The sequence below is a fragment of the Tachypleus tridentatus genome, chromosome 11 (assembly GCF_004210375.1).
Source record: "Tachypleus tridentatus isolate NWPU-2018 chromosome 11, ASM421037v1, whole genome shotgun sequence".
NCBI lineage: Eukaryota > Metazoa > Arthropoda > Merostomata > Xiphosura > Limulidae > Tachypleus > Tachypleus tridentatus.
The window spans coordinates 62,218,076-62,243,072 of NC_134835.1; the positions used below are offsets into that span (position 1 = coordinate 62,218,076).

A 24,997-nucleotide genomic window follows, 5' to 3' on the forward strand; every position below is an offset into this window, starting at 1 on the left:
TCGGGATTAAAGCTGAAGTGTTTCTCATTTTTATAATTTAGTTATTCTAATTTAAACCTTCAGGAAATATGTTTCCTAAATTTATATCTTACCTATTTTCAGTGTAAACTTTATTAACACTTCTATTCATCATGACGTACCTAATTGTAAACTAAACTTGATTAATATCTCTTTTCTTCATAACATACCTATTTTCAGAGTAAACTTGATTAATATTTCTGTTTTTCATAACTTACCTATTTATAAACTTTGATTAATATTTCTGTTCTTCATAACTTACCTATTTTTAAACTAAACTTGATTTATATTTCTGTTCTTCATGACTTACCTATCTTCAGTTTGAACTTGTTTAATATTTCTGTTCTTTATGTTGTACTTCAGTTCAAACTTGATTAATATTTCTGTTCATCATAACTTACCTATTTTCAGACTAAACTTGATTAATATTTCTGTTCTTTACAACTTAACTATCTTTATGAGTTCATCAAGCAATTTAATCTTTCTGCTTATCATAGGTACATTCATATCTATTTTCATTTGAAACTTGGTATTTTTGTTTTTCATAACTTACCTATTTATAAACTAAACTTGATTAATATTTCTTTTCTTCATAACTTACCAATTTTGAAACTATACTTGATTAATACCTCTTTTCTTCATAACATACCTATTTTCAGAGTAAACTTGATTAATATTTCTGTTTTTCATAATTTACCTATTTATAAACTAAACTTGATTAATATTTCTGTTTTTCATAACTTAACTATTTATAAACTAAACTTGACTAATATTTCTTTTCTTCATAACTTACCTATTTATAAACTAAACTTGATTAATATTTCTGTTTTTCATAACTTTCCTATTTTTAAACTAAACTTGATTAATATCTCTTTTCTTCATAACAAACCTATTTTCAGAGTAAACTTGATTAATATCTCTTTTCTTCATAACATACCTATTTTCAGAGTAAACTTGATAAATATTTCTGTTTTTCATAACTTACCTATTTATAAACTAAACTTGATTAATATTTCTGTTCTTCATAACTTACCTATTTTGAAACTAAACTTGATTAATATCTCTTTTCTTCATAACAAACCTATTTTCAGAGTAAACTTGATTAATATCTCTTTTCTTCATAACATACCTATTTTCAGAGTAAACTTAATAAATATTTCTGTTTTTCATAACTTACCTATTTATAAACTAAACTTGATTAATATCTCTTTTCTTCATAACTTACCTATTTATAAACTAAACTTGATTAATATTTCTGTTTTTCATAACTTTCCTATTTTTAAACTAAACTTGATTAATATCTCTTTTCTTCATAACAAACCTATTTTCAGAGTAAACTTGATTAATATCTCTTTTCTTCATAACATACCTATTTTCTGAGTAAACTTGATAAATATTTCTGTTTTTCATAACTTACCTATTTATAAACTAAACTTGATTAATATTTCTGTTCTTCATAACTTACCTATTTTGAAACTAAACTTGATTAATATCTCTTTTCTTCATAACAAACCTATTTTCAGAGTAAACTTGATTAATATCTCTTTTCTTCATAACATACCTATTTTCAGAGTAAACTTAATAAATATTTCTGTTTTTCATAACTTACCAATTTTGAAACTATACTTGATTAATACCTCTTTTCTTCATAACATACCTATTTTCAGAGTAAACTTAATAAATATTTCTGTTTTTCATAACTTACCTATTTATAAACTAAACTTGATTAATATCTCTTTTATTCATAACATACCTATTTTCAGAGTAAACTTAATAAATATTTCTGTTTTTCATAACTTACCTATTTATAAACTAAACTTGATTAATATTTCTGTTTTTCATAACTTACCTATTTTGAAACTAATCTTTATTTATATTTCTGTTCTTCATGACTTACCTATCTTCAGTTTGAACTTGTTTAATATTTCTGTTCTTTATGATGTACTTATCTTCAGTTCAAACTTGATTAATATTTCTGTTCATTATAACTTACCTATTTTCAGACTAAACTTGATTAATATTTCTGTTCTTCACAACTTAACTATCTTTATCTGTTCATCAAGCAATTTAATCTTTCTGCTCATCATAGGTACATTCATATCTATTTTCATTTGAAACTTGGTATTTTTGTTTTCTTGTATGTTTTCTTCAAATACTTATGTCCACCTTATCTATCTTTACGTGAAACCAGTTTGATGTTTCTGTTATACATTACTTTGGTATCATAATTTAAAATACTTTGTGTGAGGTTTCAGTTCCTTGTAATTTTCCTGTTTACATGAAAACGGGATTTTTTGTTTTAATATTACTTTAAAATTGTGTTCTTCTGAACCTATTGAATTGTTTTGTTCTTACTGAAACGATTTAAAGAGTGATTTGGTATATTGTTCAGCTGTACTTGGAATACAAAGACATTGTGCTTTAATGCCTTTTTAATATATAATTTTTAATAAGGGATATTTGTATTGTTACAATGATATTGATGTTACGAATATCCATTGTTGTGTTGCTATAGTTACTACTTATTTATAGTAGTTTTTCAACTTAATAGGTGTTTCACGTGATAATACGAATAAAGGGTAATAAAAGATAAATAAACACGTTAAAATAAAGAACTTTTTCTTGTGCAGTGTTGGGGTCAGACAATAAATACCGTGTCACATAGAAACTAAGTGAAGAAAAAACTGTACATTTTAACCCATCAACGACTCTTTCTTAGCCTAGTTTCTATGTTACATGTTATTTAATGCCTGACAAAAATGTCTGACGGAAACGTTGTGCAAAATAGAACTAATTAAGTTGTTATTTAGACGTGTTAATTTATCCACATTATCTTTTATCCGTATTGTTTCTTCTCACGTGTTCAGGTACAAGAATAATTGAAGAAATTCACGTGCTATGTAATGTTGGCCAGATAATTAAAAAGAAAATTAATTGTGTATGTTTGTTGTACTTAGCTGCACATTTAACGAGGGTTAGATTTTTAATCTCCTAATAACCTATTATCATTGTTTCACATCCGGTAACGATTTGGAATATTTGGTTGTCTTTTCACTTTGGTTGACTTATTTCGAACTTGAGAACGTGAAGGTCGCCGTTTTGTAACTTATCACACCTACCAGTAAAAAACAGCGTGGAACTTTTAGACCAAGTAAACCGACGTCAGTTTCAATTTAATTCCATGTTTCAAAAGGCGTGCGTGCGTAAACCAGTGTCCGTATGCATGACGAGCACCAGCCTTTACGAGACTTCGTAACGCATGTGAGTGTTTAATATTCTCTGTTTTTCTGTAGCTTGCCACCGTTTTTCTGCGGTAGACAACTAAAATTTTTTTCAATACGAGAGTAGGAGTTGGTGAAGTGAATCCAACTTTGCATTGTAATTGATTCTTGATTTGTGACTGAGTACGAATGTGATGAAGATGATAATAGTCGTCAACTCGTCCTTCGGAACGTCGTCAGTGATGTAGCCAGAGAAACAAAAGTTTTTACAGAGTGGTTTACATTTTCTCATTATCCTGAAATATCATGTGGAAATTTTTTCTGTTTCACTGAGGTACGATTACGATCCATTATTAGAAAATAAAACATGCGTATGTGATCAGATCGTAAGTTCAATGCTGTAGGTACATCCAGTAACGGCCCGGCATGGCCTGGTGGTTAAGGCGCTCAACTCGAACTCTGAGAGTCGCGGGTTCGAATCCCCGTCGCACCAAATATGCTCGCCCTTTCAGTCTTGGGGGGCGTTACATGTGGCAGTCAATCCCACTATTCGTTGGTAAAAGAGTAGCCCAAGAGTTGGCGGTGGGTAGTGATGACTAGCTAGCTGCCTTTCATCTATTCTTACACTGCTAAATTAGGGACGGCTAGCGGAGATAGCCTTCGTGTAGCTTTGCGCGAAATTCAAAAACAAGCAAAAAAGGATTCCATAACAGTTACCTCATAAAATACAAACTTCCACTTTTAAAAATAAAATGGTTACAAATAACAGAAAACAAACTCTGAAACTGTGGTCTAAACAGACACCTTGATGTTAGTTATGAATAGCAGGTAGAAAAACTAAAGAAATGAATCATTGTAGTTTATAAAGTTAAAACTATGGACATGACAAAATGATCTGATGTTACGCGAAAGGTACGTTATATTACTGTATTATAATCTATTAAATTAATTGAAGTAATTATGTTATTACCTCTTTAACTGGTTTCAAAAGCGTCTGTGGTTCAGCATGGATCGTATGAATTTGTTTTTAATGTTATTAAGCCGCCACAGGAATCGAAATCGGATTTTTAGCGTCTTAAGTCAGTATGTTACTGCTGAGCCAATCGGAAGTCAGTATGTTACTGCTGAGCCAATCGGAGAGGGTGGGGAGTTGCAGAATCGTGAGGGAAGACCAAGTTTTAAAAACAGATAGAGAAAATGATGTGAAATTAGGAAATTCAGGTCTCACTTTCTATAATAGTTTAAACAAAGTAGCGTATCATTTTGTAAAAACAATATTTAGTTCTTCATTTATGCGCCGATACACAACGTGTAGTAGCTGTTTGTTGTTAAGCGCAAAGCTACACAATGGACTTTCTGTGCTCTGCCCACCACGGGTATCGAAACCCGGTTTCTAGCAGTGTGAGTCCTCGGACATACCGCTGTTTCAGACATAACACAATGCATGAAGATGCTAAGATTAAAACAAAATAATCCTTGTTTTGTGAATAATTCTTACCCTAAACATCTGATTATGAAACGACTTAAATAAAATTGATAATAATTCCAATTTACTTCCTTAATCTGGTATACATCTTAATGGTCACTATTCATAAAAATTGATTATACATGAAGAAACTGGATCAGTACTGTATCTGTCGTATCCCAGCCGGTCTCGTGTCCTGGTAATGAGGAAAGTGCCCCATCAGTACTATATATACTATACAATACTATATATACAGTGTGGCTCACATATTATAACATTTTTTTTTTGCTTTCACTAACATGCTCTTACAACGTACAATTTATCATGTCTAAAATATGTAGCAACTATAAACGTGTTTTGTACGGTTGTTCTGTCAACGTATGCTCGACATGGCAAGGTGGTTAGTGTGTTGGACTCTTAACCTTAGGGTCGCGGGTTCGATTCTCCATCACACCAAGCATGCTCGCCCTTTCAGCTGTAGGTACGTTATAATGTCATGGTCAATTCCATTATTCGTTGATAGAAGAGTAATGCAAGTATTGGCGGTGGGTGGTGGTGACTAACTGCCCTAGTGGTGAAATGCTAAACAACATATTGTGTTGGATGTCATAGTGGTGAAATGCTGAACAACATATTGTGTTGGATGTTCTAGTGGTGAAATGCTGAACAACATATTATGTTGGATGTTCTAGTGGTGAAATGCTAAACAACATATTATGTTGGATGTCATAGTGGTGAAATGCTGAACAACATATTATGTTGGATGTTCTAGTGGTGAAATGCTGAACAACATATTATGTTGGATGTCATAGTGGTGAAATGCTAAACAACGTATTATGTTGGATGTCATAGTGGTGAAATGCTAAACAACGTATTATGTTTGATGTTCTAGTGGTGAAATGCTGAACAACATATTATGTTTGATGTTCTAGTGGTGAAATGCTGAACAACATATGTTGAATGTCTGAGTGATGGATGGGTTTGCGGAATGTCCTACTGTGTTGGATGTGTCATTAATGTTATTTACGCTAATTAAATATTTTTTTCTTAATGTTCTATAACATTATGATTTTGGAAGCCGCTGTGACAGTTGACACTATTGCAGACGTTAGAAGTTTTCTTGGCCCTTGTCGAAAGGTAAAACCCCAGTTATGACCATCGCCGATATTTGGTTGGCAAAATTGTGAACTCTTCTTTGATTATCGGGGTAGAAGAGAATTCTTTAAGGGGTGTTATGTTAAAGCCTGAGAAATAAATAAAACAATAAAAAGTATGGATATTTTTCATGAGTTTGAAGAGTTTAATGGTGATATGAATACGTCACTGTTTCCATGAAACTTATAGAACGAAGCAGGAGAGTTAGGTACTAGGAAACAATGTTCCAAAAAAAAATTAAACATTCGCTAAACTGTTTTCTTTCAGCCAAGATAAAAATTACATTTTAAAGCCTTTTTTTTTTTTTGGAAAAATAATAATTACAGTTTGAAATAAGTAATTTAATGTTTGACAACGAATAAAAGTTTGAAAGAAGGAAAGTTACTAAACATTGGTTCAAATTGCATGTAAATCAGTGTGACTTTAAGAATCAAATTAAAAACTCGTGAACAATGCTGGTGTATTATTACGTCATTTGAACATTTACTCGTGCAGAAGGTATTGTTTTTGGACAACTATTTCCGTTACGTTGTGAACAAGGTTGAGTGTGTGTGTTTTATTATAGCAAAGCTACTCGAGCCATCTGCTGACTCCACTGATAGAAACGAGATTGAAAGTGAAGTAATAGCATAAGTTATTAGTATCATGATTTTCGTGTATATACTTCATGGATGACGTGCTCTCAAATTCAGTTATCGTTACCGTTACCACAAAAGCAAAATCTCGCAGTCCACAATTTGGGGCCGTAAGTGCATTATGAGAGTAATGTTCAAACCCCACTATTCGGTTAGTCAAGAGTAGCCCAAAGTTGGGCGGAAGGTGTTGTTCGCTACTTCCTTTTCTGTAATCTGTAAGTTCATAATTATGGATGGCCAGTATAGAGAGCCTTCGAGTAGCTTTACACGAACATCCGAAAACAAATCATGTCATATTTAAGTGATAAAAAGAAACCAAAAACATCTCCCGTTGGCTCATTTCAGTTCTTTGTCTAATGATGTCGAGAAAACCCATTTGTAGAGAAAAATATATATGTAAAAACGACTCGTTTGGGTTGAGAAAAATACGTAAAATATTTTCTCAACCCAAACGAGCCGTTTTTACATATATATAGTTCTTTGTTTCATGACAAACGTTCTTGGATTTGATTACAAGGAGAACTTTGGTAGTTGAAAAATGTTAAAACACTGGATGGACTCAGAGTACGTCGTAACCTGACAATGGTTAATTGCTTATCTATAACTAAACCAGTAATGACTGATTAAAGTAAATTTAAAATGTGTTTTTTTTTGTTAGAAAATAGCCGAGTTTTTTACGTGAGTTGAAAATTCTTATTTTTTGTTTCTTTCGACACACACAAAACACATGTATCATGCATAACTGTGCCAGTTTATATTCAGCTTTGTAGGACCAGTAGCCAAAGAAATAGTTATCCCATAAATCATCCAGTCCACTTAACCGACGCTGGCGCCACCACTCAGCGGTGGTTCAACTACAGCTCAGGGGCGTGCCAAAAGTTTGACTGAGATTCATGCCTCCTAATATTGTTTCGTATTTTAAAAAAATGTTTGGGTAAATTGAACCTCACTGTTGGTGCAAACGTTTTGAGTGACATATACGCATAGAAAAAAGTATGTTCTTGATTGTTGATATGCTATTAATTGTAATGTGTCATTAATCCACTTATCTCTATTAACTCGCCCATGAGTCTAGTTTGGTAGAGTAAAACACTTATATATAACTAATATACACATAAAACTTAATTTTTCAGTATTCTTTCATCGTTTTTTCCCCATGTTGTAGTTTAATGAATTTTCGAAGTCTTAAAAGTAAATATTATTATATAAACCATTTTGTTTATGCACACGAACGCCAAAAGAAAAAAAAAGTGAAGTGTTTAATATTTCTTACCTGGAATGTTATATATAAAGCATATAGTCCAGAAGATATGTATGTTACTGTTAATTCAGTTGTCGTTCTTTAAGGTACAGTTTACAATATAATATATTTTGTTTTTTTTACTGACAAGTTTGCTTAAGGAAGCTGTCTGACAAGCTCAACGTGTATGTTTACTTTTCTCCAACCTAGGCTCTTTATAACTTGAAATCATGTTTATTCACACGACAACATTTGGTTATAAGAAGATACCAAGTGGCTGTTCCTAAAGCTTCGTGATAAACGCCACCTTTTGGTAAACACTTAAATGACCGTTCGGTAAATATTTATTACACAGGCTTTATTGAATGTAGGATTTTTGTTACTCGTTTTTAAATGTCACTTTTTTCTTTTACTTGTATTTGTGTAATCCTTAGAGCTGAATTTATTGGAGATAAAGATGTATTCTTCTATGTTTTTCCTGGTTTTATCGGAACAAATATCTTTACTGTGTTCCCCAGTAATATGTATGCAGTTTTTAATCTCATACTAAAAGTAACGGATGAGAGTTTTGCCACTCGTATGCGATTTCATAAAACAGTGAATGTAGACTGTTAAATGTAGACTGTTTTTTTTGTATCTAATGAAATGCACAGATAACTTCGTGTCAGCTTGATTGCTGGCTTGATATGCACGTAAGGTTTGGTATTTATAACGTGGCGTGGTGATTTGCAGCCGTTAGTGACACGTGGTGAAATAGATCACTTTTAAGTTGTCACACGTTTTTTTTCCTAAGACCAACAAGCAGGCACTGATTAGCCACTTGGCGGGTTCTGCGAAATCAACAGTGTGAATTCCTGAAGTAGTTTTGATAACAAGAAAGACTCGGTAGTTGGCTATAGTTTGAGGAGTTGAAGTTTGAGAACTAACGTGCTCACCCACTAAACTGAAGATCTTCTAACATATTTGATAAATTCTTCTCGCATTTGGTGAACAGCGACCAAGTTATGCAGATCACACCGAGTGTGAGACTAAACATTTTAGACCTCCGGCGGCGTCTTTCATCTCGAGCGCCGAGATCGTATCAGGGTCGTTGGAATGCAATAGCTCTCTTTTTGTGATCAGTAAGGGGCCTCAGGGGCGTCGAACAAGGGGTAGTTACTTTTTTTTTAATCTTCTAGAAACGTGGGAATAGGGAAGGGCTAAATTTAGCTGGAAATTAAAATGGTTGTTTTCTTCTGATAAAATTTATAAAAAAGAATCACGTATTAGTTACTAACTCTTGACCAACCTACGTGGTAACTACACGTTTAGACATACAGTAATGTTGGATCTTTATTATTATGTATTTCATGACATTTTATTTTATTTTCCTTTCTCCTACAGCATTTCAGTTTAACGTTTAACTGTTTAACGTCGATTTTTTTTAGTTGTCTGTTTACATTCAAAAACATGACAGATGGTAATTTTAGGAAGTGACGTGTTAACGAGGTACGTCCTTAAGTTTCAAAATATATGGCTTTTTTTTTTTTCAAATGCTCAGAGCAGTAACTTTTCAAAATATTTTAAAGCGATTTTCTTTTTCATATTAAACCAATATAGAGTGACATGTTTGTGACATACAACAGAGTAGTCGCTTCAACTGCTGATTGTAAGAATGATGTTTTATGAACACAAATGTTTTGATAATTAATTAACAGCTAGTTGAATTTTAACATGTGACTAATTGTGGAGAATCGCCGTGAAAATACCTAACATAGAATATCACTGTTATACAACACACGCAATTTTAAAATAATAAATATTTATTAAAGAGTTTTCTGTTTTTGATTACAACAGAGAAGAACATATTCAGTATTTAATTACTATAATCGTTGTAACCATCATCAGAGGTAACATGGTGAAGGTATATTTACCGAATGAGTGCTTTGGTTAGCTTACAGTGTTGAGAATTGCTGTCTTTTCTTCTTGTCGTTGGTTTGTTTTTTTAGACAAATTCGTTCCAACAGTATCATCATCAAGATAGCCATAAAGATAGCTAGATCTCGTCTAAACACGAGAGGATCCAGTAGATCCATGAGTTCAGTTTCAGGTCTTTTCTAGTTCGTGAACGGGGGTAGCTGGTACTGACCTCATGTATTTTATTAGTTGTTCATTGTTTAGTAGCATCATTCTTTCATTCCATCTAGAGAAGAATAAAAGCCTGTTGTCTCCGCTTCAGTGTATACCTGGTCTGTCTAAGCACTTTTGAGTCGAACCATTAAAACATATCAAACACTCTCACGAAACTCAGCGTACCTTTCTTCTTTTCTCTCTGTTATCAACATTGATTGGTCATTAAAACGCGCGCAACGAAATAGAAGGCATTAGTGATTGGTAATTCAGACGTTCCTGTGGTAGATTGGTTAATGTTGTTTTTTAAAGAACTGTTTCTTTGAGATTGGTAGTAAAGTGGATTATTTATTCCTGTTCACTTAAAAAGTAATTTTGAAGTAGATATTTTCCCCACCAGAAATTCTTGTTTTATGTGTGAATCTCAAAAGTGGAACTGTTCTTGGTCATGATGACTCCAGAGTAGTTAGATGTGTGATAAATAAAGATCCTGGAGGCATAGCTGTGATATTGGAGTAACATAGTTCCAGTTTTCGGGTGAATGGAAATAATCCTTGGCGCGAATTCCTGGACACACACAGAGAGAGAGAGTCAAGCAATTTGACATTCAGTTTGGCTACCTGTTTCTGTATCAGTTCCGTTTGTCATAATTTTATTTGACTTCCTACAGCTGTGATAATGCTTGTAATCTACGCCTTTTTGTACTGTAGAAGCCTTGAAATCTTCACTTTTATTGAACTGCTGTGAATCTGACATTATTAGTCTCATCAGAATTCCACGCGTTATCAAACTAGTCCTGCATTCTATTCATGACTCCTTCAACAGGACTCCGAATGTACAGCGTGAGTGATGGTGATCTTTGTATCTACCATGTCTTCTTTAAACATTCGCTTACTTATCACTAAATTTCTAGTCACGTTCTTCGTACTGTTATTTTATTCTGCTCTCACGATCTCGATTTTGTCTTTCAAACATTTTAAATACACTACCAATGTTTCACGAAATGTTTATGTTAAACACTTAGAAACTACTGGGCCCATTTTGTTATTTTTATTTGACTTTTTTCGCCCTTCTTAAATTTCACACCATTTTTTCAAAACATTAACAACTGCTTTAGTTTCCTATTGACTCCTCAGAAAATTAGGTATTTTAAAAATATTTTTCCTTTTTCTGAAGTTGAATCATTTTGTACCCTATTTTGTACTTTGGAGGGTGAAATTGATAGATGACTCATAGACTTATTGAGAAAATAAGTGTGTCATTCTAATTTCTGGAAGAGTTTTTTTTTTTTTTTTACATATCGAGATTTAAATAGGCAACCTGTGCCAATTCAGTGGCCTAGCGGTAAGTTTTGAGGGCTTAAAACGTTAAAATTAAAAGTCCTAATCATATAGCGAACATATCTCAGGTAGCCTAGCGGTTGGCGGTGGATGATGATTACTAGTTGCCTTTCCTGTACTCTTTCACTGCTAAATTTTGGACGGCTAGCGCAGACAGCCTTCGTGGAGCTTTGTCGAAATTCAAACCAAACAAAATTCTGCTAGTCACACTCATAGGATATTCTTATGTTAAATTTTTAATTTAATTAATTAATACTCTACAAAAAACAAGAAAAAACTCTGGTGAAGCCGCAATAGTGAAAACGTATCATGAAATGAAAAAGGTTTTCTTCAAAAAAATCTTCTGAAGAGTAAAGTTGAAGGTCGTCTTTCATGACGTTACGAAATTATTTCATTTTTAACTCTAAACAATCATATTTTATTGTTGATACTAGCAATAACTATTTTTCATTGTTAATGTTAAACAAAGTGGACCTGGAATGTTCTCATTAGCTAATTAAATCGCTAACGTTAGTCTTAATCAAGAGTATATAGCGTTACACAACTAACTAGTTATTTCCAGTGAAATATAAGAGAGTTCGTTATCTTCAGATGCCACCTGACCACCAATTGAAAAAAAATACTTGTCTAATTTCGCATATCATATATCACCTTACAATTATATTTTTTTGCGATAAGACAAAAGGTGCTGCCCTAGGTGAATGGCATCAAACAATGGGTAGTTAAAGTGAAAGAAAATTAATGACATTCTTGACTAGAGTTATATCAAAGCAGCACAAAATACATTTCAAATTCTTCTACATCGGTACAGGGAAGTATAAAACACAGTATGCTTTTATATAACATTATCAGGCATGCTTCACACTTTCGGATGTAGGTGCATATCAGACTGCAGTTATTCCAACTGTTTTGTAAAGATTAACAACTTCAGGTAGTATATGGTCTCCATTGGTTGCCTTCCTTGTGGTCTGCAGTTAAAAAGTACTAACTGTTATTCTTGAAATATACGGGACTCAGACCTGACCACCTAGCCCATAGTGTGCATAAAGTTTCGTCCAGTTGAACAAAGAAACTGATGGTGGTTACTACAAGATAGCTAAAAGCTTGTTGAGTAAGAAAGTTTTTAACCATGGAGAATTCTGTGTACTTTTTTCTTTACCTGCTCATGATATGAGCCTTAAACAATATGAGATGACCATCAATTCACTATCAGCACTTTACTTTTAAAACTACATGATAAAAATGCGTTGGATCGTCAATTGAGAATACTGGCTATTAAGTTTGTTAACTGATTTAGTTGTTAAGCCTGAACCTTCACCAAACGTAGCCACATCTCATTGTTGACACGGTTATTTTCCAAGCAGAATTGTTTTACTTCTTAATTCCAAAACTTTGTCAAACAGTGGCATATTTATTTGTTGATAATATATTTTTCTCAGCATAATTGTATTTCGTTGTTTGTAGAAAAAAAACTTTGCAGGATAGAACCATGATATATTTCATTATACATGTATTTGTGTGTGTGTTTGTGCTTACAGTTGTCATAAACTATAAGAGTGAAGTTGATTCATATCTCTTAATGTTTGTGTTTTACATAGAGTCTCTCTTGATGCTGGCTTCCCGATTAGAAAGTTCGTTTAATATTGAGGCTGTAGTTGATCCTATTGAAATAAGAATTTCTGAAGCAGTGATGAACTTTCAGGAGAACGGTCCAGCAGTGTCGAAAAGAGTACGTATACGATATTCGATATTACATCATAGTAATATACTACTAATATTGAAAATGCCCTTCTGTCTTAAAGTTCGATAGCAAAAAAAACAAACAACTTAATATATATCAATCAGACTTATGGCTCTCTGCTCTCAGGGAGATAAGTTTGTTCATTTTATGTTCGACTTATTGAAATAACCAGAAACTAAATTTTCGCAATTGTTAAGAAATGCCAAATGAGTTAATTATTTTGATCAACCTAAGCAGTAATTGTAAATTAATGAATAATGTATAACAAACCAACTAAATATCACAAAACTGTTTAGAAGAAAACTGAAATATTGTAATGATTATAAAACACTTAATCATCAGTTGTGTATGTTCTCGCTGTTAGCATGTTTTAAGATGTAATTGTGGTATATTCAGATGAACTGAATTAAAATAAGACCTATATCAGATAAGTTCACCATATAGAATATTTCACAAGATAGAGTTTTGTGGGACAGTGCTGTATGTAAACCAACTGAGCTTACGTCTGTGACTAATTGAACTGAATATAAAGTGTAAAGCATTACAACACTGTATATAAATACAAAAACAGAAACACTATGTGTCAATGTATGAGACTTTAGAATTTTCTTGGGACGAATTCACAGATAACTAAACTTCATTGAAAATTGGATAGAGCTGTATCAAAATAGAAATTTTCAGCTCTCGGGAAACCACATTTCTTGTCTTAGATTGTGTCACCTTGTGATTAGTCTCTCCCTCATAACATTCATCAACTGCGACTTATAGACACCATTCATTCGGCCAGTGAAATGACGCAGCATCATTTTTGCAGGCAGATGGGAGTGATATTTGATACGAAAATAGAGGTAGAGGCAGAGTCACAAGGCAAAGCTAGTTCTGAGAAACCTTAACGATTTTCTGGGCCATGTGTTTTATGCCAAACTGTTCATGTTCAGAAAACTAATAATAAATTCAGAGTGAGTATTAATCCCATAGGAAGGAGAAACACTTGGTATAGTCCCATATCACACTATTCCAACTCATCATTCAAACATGATTTATTCAAGATTGTTTTGACAACATGAAATTAAGGAATTAATTATGAAGAACAATTAAGTATATGACACACAACTTGTCAATCATAAAAACTGAATTAATTATGAAGAACAATAAAGTACATGACACACAACTTGTCAATCGTAAAAACTGAATATATGAATATATTAAACAACTTGTCAATCATAAAACTGAATATATTATGAAGAACTTCAACAGCATATCAATCAAAAACTGAATATATTAAAAGCTTCAAAGCATATAAAGACAAAAACTAAGAAAAAAAAAAAAAAAGAAAACAACTAAAATCATCAAGAACAGTAGAAACGTTTTGCCAGTTTAATGATGGACATTTCCTTGTGATATCCTCGTATGTGGGCAACCAACCGAAAACAGAAGCGAGTCTTCTACAGATGTACTGGTATTGTAATAGCAAGATTTAATTATGTTTAACTTGAGCTTTTTGTTAAAATCATACATTTTAAAAACAATTTTAAAGAAAGTCTAGTTGAATAGTGAAAACAGTTGTATGTAACGTAAGGAGCTTTAACCTAGAGAATGAGTGTCATATAAACAGTTGCGAAGTAGACAGTGATTGTCAACAGTTACAAAGCAGACAACAAGAGTAAACAGTTTCAAATGAAAAATAGTTATAAAATAGACAGCAAGTGTAAATAATTGTGAAGTACATATATAGTAAGTGTAAATAGTTGCAAACTAGACAGTGTGTGTAAACAGTTGTAAAGTAGACAGTGAGTGTAAACAGTTGTAAAGTAGACAGTGAGTGTAACCAGATATAAACAGTGAGTGTAACCAGTTATAAAGTAAACAGTTGTAAACTAGAAAGGAGTGTACACAGTTGTAAGGTAGACAGTGTGTGTAACCAGTTATAAAGTAAACAGTTGTAAACTAGATAATGAGTGAAGAAAACTATTGTAAACTAGGTAGTAAGTACGAACTAAACTAGTAACAAGATAAAGTGTGAACTAAACCTAACAGCTGTCAGTTAGGTTTTATTGTCGTAAAAAATCGCCAAGTTTATTTGTGATATGAAAGTGTTAAACTACTTTCTGTAAAACTACTTATTACATTCTGATTTACCGTTGACCTGCACAAAACCGTCAACTATGGTGAGAGAATATAGGAAATTCAAAACGTATTTTAACACATTGAAGAACGGTTGTTAAAGATAACATAATCATGTATATTTTGTGAATAATGTTAAAAGTCAGTCGTGGTTTTAGAATATTTTGACATTAAAGTGGAGTTTGAAAGTTTTATACCCTTACATCATATTATGATTGCTACATTGGAACAGTATTTTGTGATGTTTTCAACATGATTTAATTTCGTTATGCGTCTAGTACAATATCCACAAACAGTTTAGGTAATTGGCTATACGTGAGCACGTGCATAGACTTCACTTCGTTTTGTTCCCATCTCTAAGTTTGGCCCACCGGAGGCTGGGGCGGTAAACTTCCGTCGCCGTCATCCATCACTGTTATCAGGAACTTCCTTTGACGCGCGTTTCTTTCATCAGTAAAGACTTGGCGTAGGAGAGATTTTTCTTTGGCGGTTTGTATGCGCAATTATTCGCGTTTAGAGGCTCATGGCCTCCGTGCTTGCGTGTAACCGTGGCTGAAGAAGTTAGGCGCAGCCTGACCCCTCACCTGTCGGTGGATGGAATGTGGTGGCGGCTGTGGGCAAAGCCCAGCAGGGCATCCCTGAGACCTAGGCCAACAGCGCGACCTGCCGGCATGGCATGTCGCTATGCAAAAACGTCCGTGTTCTGACATACCTTGTTATTCATCAGAGGCGGTTAAAAGGGGGGAGTTCGGAGGTGGTCTTTTCGTTTAGTCTTTTCTCAGGTTAAAGTGGCCCATTATTCAAGTGGCGTTGTGTAAACATAGAAATGTTTCAAATTTTGTATCCCCTCACAGCGTTTAAACTAAAAAAAACCAAAACAAAATAAATGAACATGTCACTCGTAAAAGTACTCGCCCGTCACCTGTACCATTGTAAATATTAATTTAACAGAACAGATTAATATTTATATTGTAAAATTACATTCTTACTAATATCTAAAGTAAATGTTTGTGTTAACTGTGAAAAGCATCTTTGCACATTTTCAAAATTAAAAAAAAGGGAAGTATCATTTAATTGTTTAAAAAACAAGATGTCCTTAAATCTAGCGGACAACTTAATAAAATATTGAGTAAGCAAAACACTACTAAAAATGAACAGTAAATACAAACTTCAATAGAAACATATCAAGATAGTGTAGTTTTATTCTGAAACTTTCTATTAACATAATAAACCTTAAGGCTCGGCATGGCCAGGTGGTTAAGGCACTCGACTCCTAATCCGAGGTCAGCGGGTTCGAATCCTCGTCACAGTGAACATGTTTGCTCTTTCAACAGTGGGTGTGTTATAATGTGACGGTCAGTCCCACTATTTGTTGGTAAAAGGGTAACCCAAGATTAGGGACAACTAGCGCAGATAGCCCTCGTGTAGCTTTTCGCGAAAATAAAAAACAAACACTAGATTTAAACTGAAATAATATAACTGTTTTATTTATTTTAATTTGGACACCTAGTGGCTCAGCAACAAGTGCTTGGACTTGCAACATTAAACAGTTATATGGTTTTGTACTTAGTAACGAACAAACAAAACATTGTAGTTTATATTTTAGAGACTTGTGAACTAGAACTTTTAAATGTGTTCAGTAGGCTTAACATATTTGTTAAAATTCACTTTCGAATACGGGTGTTTTCTCTCATGGTTTTCTTAAGTAGTTTAGTATGGATTTTGAATAAAGTGTATAACAAATGGTATTTCACATTTTTATTTGCATCGTGGCATTTCGTTTAATACTAAAAACTAACAATTTAAGCAAGACCGATGTGAAGCGTTATATATATATAAGTGCATGAAATCCTTTGTTGTAAAGTAGATATCTAAATTGAAGAAATGAAGAAGCTAATTTTACATCCAAAATGTGATTAAAATCATGATTAACTGATGATATTACGTACCTATTAATTGTTATATTACAGAATTCAAAACGAACTACACTTAAACAAGTTACCGTATTTTACAGTACAGATACAGCATTCTCGTATTTATAGTTGTTATTACTTTTATAAAATCTTGGACCTACATATATCATGTTACTGTTGACCCATCATTCTTGTTATCTCGGGTGTTAAATTGTAAAGATATCTTCTGCCTTATTCCCCTAGTTGTTCGACCATGTATTAAGGACTGTAGGAAGACCTGTCGTCCATATTCCTCTGACATGTATTAAGAACTGTAGGAAGACCTGTCGTTCATATTCCTCTGACGTATATTAAGGACTGTAGGAAGACTTGTTCATATTCCTCTGACATGTATTAAGGACTGTAGGGAGACTTGTCCATATTCCTCTGACATGTATTAAGAACTGTACGAAGACCTGTCCTTCATATTCCTCTGATATGTATTAAGAACTGTACGAAGACCTGTCGTTCATATTCCTTTGACGTGTATTAAGGATTGTAGGAAGACTTGTCCATATTCTTCTGACGTGTATTGTAGGACTGTAGGAAGACCTGTCGTTCATATTCTTCTGACGTGTATTAAGGACTGTAGGAAGACTTATCGTCCATATTCCTCCTACGTGTATTATATTTCTCTGACGTGTATTAAGTACTGGGACTGTAGGAAGACTTGTCGTCCATATTCCTCCTACGTGTATTAAGGACTGTAGGAAGACTTATCGTCCATATTCCTCCTACGTGTATTAAGGACTGTAGGAAGACTTGTCGTCCATATTCCTCCTACGTGTATTAAGGATTGTAGGAAGACTTGTTGTCCATATTCCTCCTACGTGTATTAAGGACTGTAGGAAGACTTGTCCATATTTCTCTGACGTGTATTAAGGACTGTAGGAAGACCTGTCGTTCATATTCCTCTGACATGTATTAAGAACTGTACGAAGACCTGTCGTTCATATTTCTTTAGACCCATTATTACTGTTTTCTTATCTTGGCTCTGACTTAATACCGCATGTAACTTATAGATTTATCCTCTGTCTCTAACGTGTAAGATACAGACTCGTCGTGATCACAGTTTATAACTACTTGGTTTGATTGATAAATGAAGATAATTGACAGGATATTTTACTGTTCCTAAAGTAGTTATATGCTCGAAATTTGTTGCTCCTTGCAGACATTTATTGGTCTAAAATATATTTTATTTTGTGCACTTTAAACTCCTGGAAATTCTGTAAACATATTACTTTCTGTATTTTTCCAGTTATTTGAAAAATGTGGTAAACCTCGCCTAGGGAAGCGAGAAGCTAGAAAGGAGTTAGAGTTCAAGACGTATACTTTTGGCTCTCGTCATAACTTCCACAGACCTACTAAAAGTGGCTTGGATCGGCTTATTGATAAAATCAAAAAGAAAATTAGACGAACAAAAGACTTTTGGTCAAATCTTCCCAACGAACTGTGCAATAATCCGAAAGTTACAGGAGATCGAAACACCAGGAGTAATCAAGAAGGCTGTTGGAATGGGTTAACCAAGGCTAAGTGAGTATAATTTAGTGCCATCTAGTAGTTAAAACGTTAACCATTTTATTTTGCGGCATAAATCTGTTAAGTGCTAAAATTAGCACGTCCTTCCTTCTTTATATTAGAATCGGTGAACATCGTTAACTGGTATGTAAGAAATCAATAAATAAAGCGATCCATTTATCAGTGTCTTTAAACCTATGGTATACTAGTTTGTTTTTCGTACATTATTTTTCCCTGATGAAGGTTTGCCTGTAACGCTCAGTTACAAAGTAAAAGGTCATGATTTGTGAAATAACAAACTAGGGATTTACAGTAACGTTATATAAACTGTGAACTTCTTGTGAATTAGAAGTATGTAAGAAAAGTTTCGGGCTTATTTCATTAGTGATTTGATTGTCGTTGTTATGTTGTTTATGAAATGCTAGATTTTATGGGTAGCGTCTCAGAAGAAAGAACACTCTTTAATTAATTTGAAAAGATATGAGATCTAGTTAAAACCGTTTTAGACCCAATGTGTTCTCGACCCTGGGAGAGTTAATCGTAATTTTATGGACTTATATGCTAAAAGCAAGGGTTTAATCTTCCATAGTGGACAAAGCAAATACACCCCATTGATTAACATTGCATCAACAACAACAACCAAATCTGTCTGTTTCTCTATTAATGCAGTTAATGGTTTGTTTTTATTATTTTCAATCAGGTACGATGCTAGTTTAGTAGGTAATGGATTGGTCAATCAGAAGGACAACCCAGAGGTCAGTTTAGATGTGACCACACAAAACAGTGTTATAGCTCGGCTGAAACTAATACTACAACTTATTACTTCAAAATTAAACAATGCTTACAGAGGAGTTGACGTGGAGTGGGAAGACACTTGTGAGTACCATACATTCTAGTACCCCAAATATTACTTGTTATACAAGATGGTCATTACTGTAATGGGATATTAATAAATTAACCTCTACTGCTAAGTTTCTAGTTTTGCCAGTTTATTCTTAGATTAAAACTCGAGTCTCTAGTTGAAAATTTAAACCAAAACCCTTAATATTACTTCTATGATTAAACTACGTTTTGAACATGTAAATGCAAAATATAAATGGTCGACTTAAATTTGAATAACCTTTTAAAATAATATTCATTATGTGGCCATTTTGTAGAATTTCTACTTTTAAGCATAGTTCTTGCTCTTTAAAAGTTTTCATATTTTGATTCAAACAAGTTACCCGAGTTTGATTACCACTAAAATAGTTAGTTGTCACTAATGTAACCTAAGCGTTCTTTCTGAAATTGGTGTATTATGGAGTTATTTCAGTTTGGTATTACTTCCATTACTTAACTGTTAGAACTTGGCTCCATTAAACAGCTGTTGTTATTGGTCTTATTACACAGTTGTTGGTACTGCTTTCATTATACAAGTGTTGATATTGGTTCCATTACATATCTGTTGGTACTGCTTTCGTTATACAACTGTTGATGTTGGTTTCATTACACAGCTGTTGGTACTGCTTTCATTATACAACTGTTGATATTGGTTTCACTACACAGCTGTTGGTACTGTTTTCATTACACAGCTGTTGTTATTGGTCTCATCACACAGCTGTTGGTACTGCTTTCATCATACAACTGTTGATATTGGTTTCATTACATAGCTGTTGGTACTGCTTTCATTATACAACTGTTGATATTTGTCCCATTACACAGCTGTTGGTACTGCTTTCATTATACAACTGTTGATATTGGTTTCACTACACAGCTGTTGGTACTGTTTTCATTATACAACTGTTGATATTGGTTTCATTACACAGCTGTTGGCACTGTTTTCATTATACAACTGTTGATATTGGTTCCATTACACAGCTGTTGGTACTGCTTCTACATATTATGATTTTGGGATCCACAACTTCTCTAATGAAAAATGTAGATTTTAAAAATGCACCACACGTGGTTATTGTTCTTCCTTACTGTACATCTTTAATAAGAGATAATATGGTCATGCTAAAGTTTTAAAGTTCTTTTGGTGTTCTTCTCTGGATTCAGTCTAATGATGCTAATGATCTTTCCATTGTATTACCTTTTTTTTTTCTGTGCTAATGAAAGTTTTGAACTTTATGTCTGTAATATTAGAGCCAATTTCATTTAAGCAAAACATGATTAGGTGTTGTAGAAATTGAAAAACATAATTTAATAACTATAAACTAACTGTTTCATCAGAAAATTAAACAAATGACAGATTTCACTAATCTAAGTTTACAGCATTGATAGAAACAGGAATTTCAAAGATACCATTGATTTTAAACTAGTATCATATACATAGATATACATTTCAATATTGTTTTCATTGAGTAATGCATAATTTCCAATATAGCTGAGACAGAGTGGGCAGCTAGTGGCAGTGGAAGTGGAAGTGGCTGGATGCCAGAAGACACTGAAGATGATAGTTCTCCTGATATTTACTTCAGTTACTCCACCACAAGAGCTCCTGCTGCCCCGAGATGGCCAGTGGAGTCCACAGAACAGTCTTCAGAAAAGCCATCAGCAGCTCCAAAAATGTTATCGTCCAATCTTTTAGTGATTTTGTTAACCATGTTAATATCCAGTGTCATCTGCTTGTGAAGGTAGAAATTATCAGTAATACTACAATTTGGAGATTAGTGTTTGGTATTTCCTCAAGAGGAGAAATAACAAACTGACTATTTGAAATAGAAGATCACAATTTTTGGACTTGAAGAAAGAAAATTAATAAACAGATTTTTTACTCAGGAGTTTTTCTGGAAAGGATGTTGTTGGAAAAATTTGGTGAAAAACAAGATTACTATAGTGTTCTCTGTGTATGTTTACCGCATGTGAATTTCCCACAGATATAAAATTACTTATTTTTATAAACTTTGCATTGGAGGGATTCAATTGGTAAAAATGATGGTCAACTTAACACCATGATGTATATCTCCGGAGCTTTAGGAATTGAGTTTTTTTTAAAGAATATTACTGAAGTCTTAATAATACATAAAAATAAGCTCCAACAATCAATCAGGAAAGTTACACTTTGTATTGATTCATTTATATATCAGCTTAAAATAAACATTGGAAAACTTTAATTTTTAAACAAAATTAGGTCCTAATAGACATATTTACAAAACTATTGTTAGTAACTTAAGACCCAATTAAATTAGGTTAAGAAATTTATAATTATCTGATTACTTTGGGAGTAGAAACCTTTTTTTAATGTATAGTCAGTTTTTCTTGTACTTACAGTTAACTAGCTTTTATCATCCTCATGTAAGATTAGTAGTGATACTATTGTGATGTGTTGTGCATTTTCTCTTTGGCTTAGTGAACAGATGACAGAGATATTGTTAATTTGTTTTACATTTCTTAAAATACTTGTAAAGTTTATTAATTTATACTTAGAATATGTAAATGTATTGATTATATGAGATTTTCTTTTCCCTGTAGAATGTTTTACCTGTCTGTAGTGCATTTTAGGAAACAAGCACTCAAAAGAATCTGATATGTAGTATTGTCTCCAGTATTCTGGATAGCTCAAGAAAGACAGTCTTTCCTTCTAAAGTCTTATGTTTTAGCAGAACTTCAACACGGCAGCTTCTAAATGCTTAAAAAGAAAAATTAACATGCTCTTTATCATGTAATTTAGAGGTAAATTTTGTATGATTTTGTGTATTAATGTCTAAACATTGTTACAAAGTTTCCTTTGAAACTGAAAAGAAATTTCAATTTTTTTTTTTCACATTGCTCTTTATGCCCAAATTTTATAGTATAAAATTTTGTCATCACTGATAGAAGTTCATGTTCATACAGTTGTTTCCTCAGAATTCCTTAGTCCCAAGGAATATGTTTGGAAAGAATAACAATACCAATTCCATCTTTTGCTATACTTTGTACTTAATTACCCAATTACTTTGAGTAATGTTTTCAGAACTAGAAAAAAATTTGCTGATTTTTGAAATTAAGTGAACAAAACTTAAGAATAATGTGAAAGTCATATGTTTACGTGTTTTATAGATGTATTTTTATTGTTGTGTTACATAGTGATGTGGTGAAAAACAAAGTATACGAGACTATTATGATTCTTGTTTTATCATGTTTGTTATGAGACACTTCTCATACATTCAATTGCAAAATGTAGCTTAACTAGAAATGCAACATGTTGAACTATAACTGAAATGTCTCCTTTCGCCTGGTATATAGTAAATTACTATACATACCATATATTATAGATCATATAACAGAACAAACTGCTCTGTTATATCTATAGCTTAAAGCTCCACTGCATAATATCAGTTTAGGTATGTGCAGTAGTTTACATATTTTGAAATACATCACACAATATTTACATATTTGTATTATGTACTTATGTACAAATCACTACATTTTTATATACATAAATATGCATTACTGCACACTTCAGCAAGCAAGTTATTATTAAATATTCAAATATGGCTTTGATTGGAAATTTGCACAAATGCAGAATAAACACTTGCGATGCAATCTATGTCTACACCACTAAATATTTGCACAATTATATCCCTTATTCTTTATATTTACATTAGTACCTTACTAAGTACTTGCAGGTTTTCATACATTTGTGTGCATATTTCACTGCCTAACTTGAACTGCACTACAAATGTATAATATAAATAGTCACTACATAGAAAAATTCTGCAACTGCACATAGATATCTGTTGAAAAACTATTTTTACTTCCCATTTGTGCACACGTTAAGTTATGCACATTTATAATTACGAACATTCTCATTTATTTAAAGCATAGCTACTTAGTTTTATAACTTTCTATATGAAACTACAAATAAAGAGTGTTTTATAAATATTAACATGATACAGCAAAGTTTTCTTTCACCCACCATGTAACACTGGAAACAATTGTAATAAATAATATGTACATTATCCACATTATGATCCTACAACTAAATATTTTTTATCTGACCAGTGGTTACACCAAAGAACAGTACAATAATAACACACATTTTTATATAACAACTGTATACATGTTATTTATACAATAAAACTTCACACAATTTAAAAAAAAACGTGAAAACAAAACCAGTGTAGAACAGAAGAATATTCTAAAGTGCTAGGACTTTTGTGTCCATCCATACAAGTGCACATGCTGTATTTAGTGTATGCTATAACAATTATCTGTGCCAATAAGAGTAACTCCATCAAAACTTCCAGTTATCCAGAGTTCCTTGAATAATTTGTGTTTGTATTAATGTTTGTATATAAATATATATATGTAATGATTTCAGTAGGAGTTATATCCTCTTGTGTGCCATAACTGAACCTCTCCACTTTTAATCATGACACTGTTGAGATCTGATTGCTTTAGAGGATTCAAATTGTTTTTTGACCTTTCTGTTTTTCATTATATAAAGTGTTTTTTTTATTTTAAGAAACAACTTTCGCTTCTGTTAGTTGCTATTAAGGTTAAAGTTATAAAACTGGACTTATTTTAAAGAAAAGCCTATTTCATCACTTACAGTAGAACATGTTTATTATATTTAGCTATAAATAATGGATTCCTTTCTCACAATTCAACATGATTTCTTTAAAACGAAACCTTTTGTTATGTAATAAGTTATGTGTATAATACAGTAGATTTTAAAAACTTAAAAATTGAGAATGTGAGTTTTAATGGGCTTAAAAGAGTTGAAACTCAATTTAACAACAGTAAAAAAATTAAAACGTAATTTGTTGGGAAAAGCTGAAATTGAATTTATTTGTCATAATTGATTGAGAAGAGCTGAAACTAAGTATGATATTTAATAATGTTTATTGTGATTGGTTGAAAAAATATTCAAACTAAACATGCATTTGGTAGTTTTTGTAATTTCTTGGGAAAAGCTGAAAATAGTGCAAGTAATTGAACTTGTTTTGATTGGTTCAAGAAAAGCAGAGATCGTGTCTAAAAACTGAGACTGGTGTTAATAATTAAGAAAAATTGAAACTCCGTATAATGATCTGGCAGTAAAAACTAATTAATGTAATTGACTTGGAGGAACTCAAACTGAGTTACAAATGAGAGTGTTTGTTGCAACTTCATATGGTCACATGAGCTGTGACTATTGGAAAACGTTGAATCTACAAATCTAATATACAGCCGACGGTGTCTATAGTTAGCTCGTTTCATCTTATTAATAAAGTTACTTCTCTCCAAGACTTTATTTTATTACTGTTTAATTATCTGGCTTGTACGAAATAAAACTTGTTCAGTTTGAGAGAAATGTGTTACATTACATACCTCAGTGTTTCGTACTGTTCTAACAGGTAAGAAGAAAGACGATGTACAGTAATAGGCTTAGTAAGCTGGGAGTTAACAAGCGTGCCAATGTAAGCAACATCTTGATCAGGGTGTGGTTTATTTTGTTTAAAGTCGTCTATTGTATTTTAATAACAACTCTTGTTGTGACTTTACAGCGAAGTGAAATAAAAACGTACAATATT

At 32.6% G+C, this 24,997-nt stretch overlaps 1 protein-coding gene across 2 annotated transcripts in view; it reads left to right on the forward strand.

Moving 5' to 3' along the window:
- The window catches only part of LOC143232286 (glypican-6-like), a 102,122-nt gene extending 77,125 nt beyond the window's left edge, over nt 1–24,997 (forward strand). For both annotated transcript variants that reach the window (XM_076467495.1, XM_076467496.1), the window contains exons 6-9: nt 12,782–12,912; nt 18,259–18,533; nt 19,219–19,394; nt 20,884–24,997. In XM_076467495.1, coding sequence (XP_076323610.1) covers nt 12,782–12,912; nt 18,259–18,533; nt 19,219–19,394; nt 20,884–21,131 — 830 coding nt within the window. In that variant the 3' untranslated portion in view covers nt 21,132–24,997. The remainder of the gene's footprint in view (nt 1–12,781; nt 12,913–18,258; nt 18,534–19,218; nt 19,395–20,883) is intronic.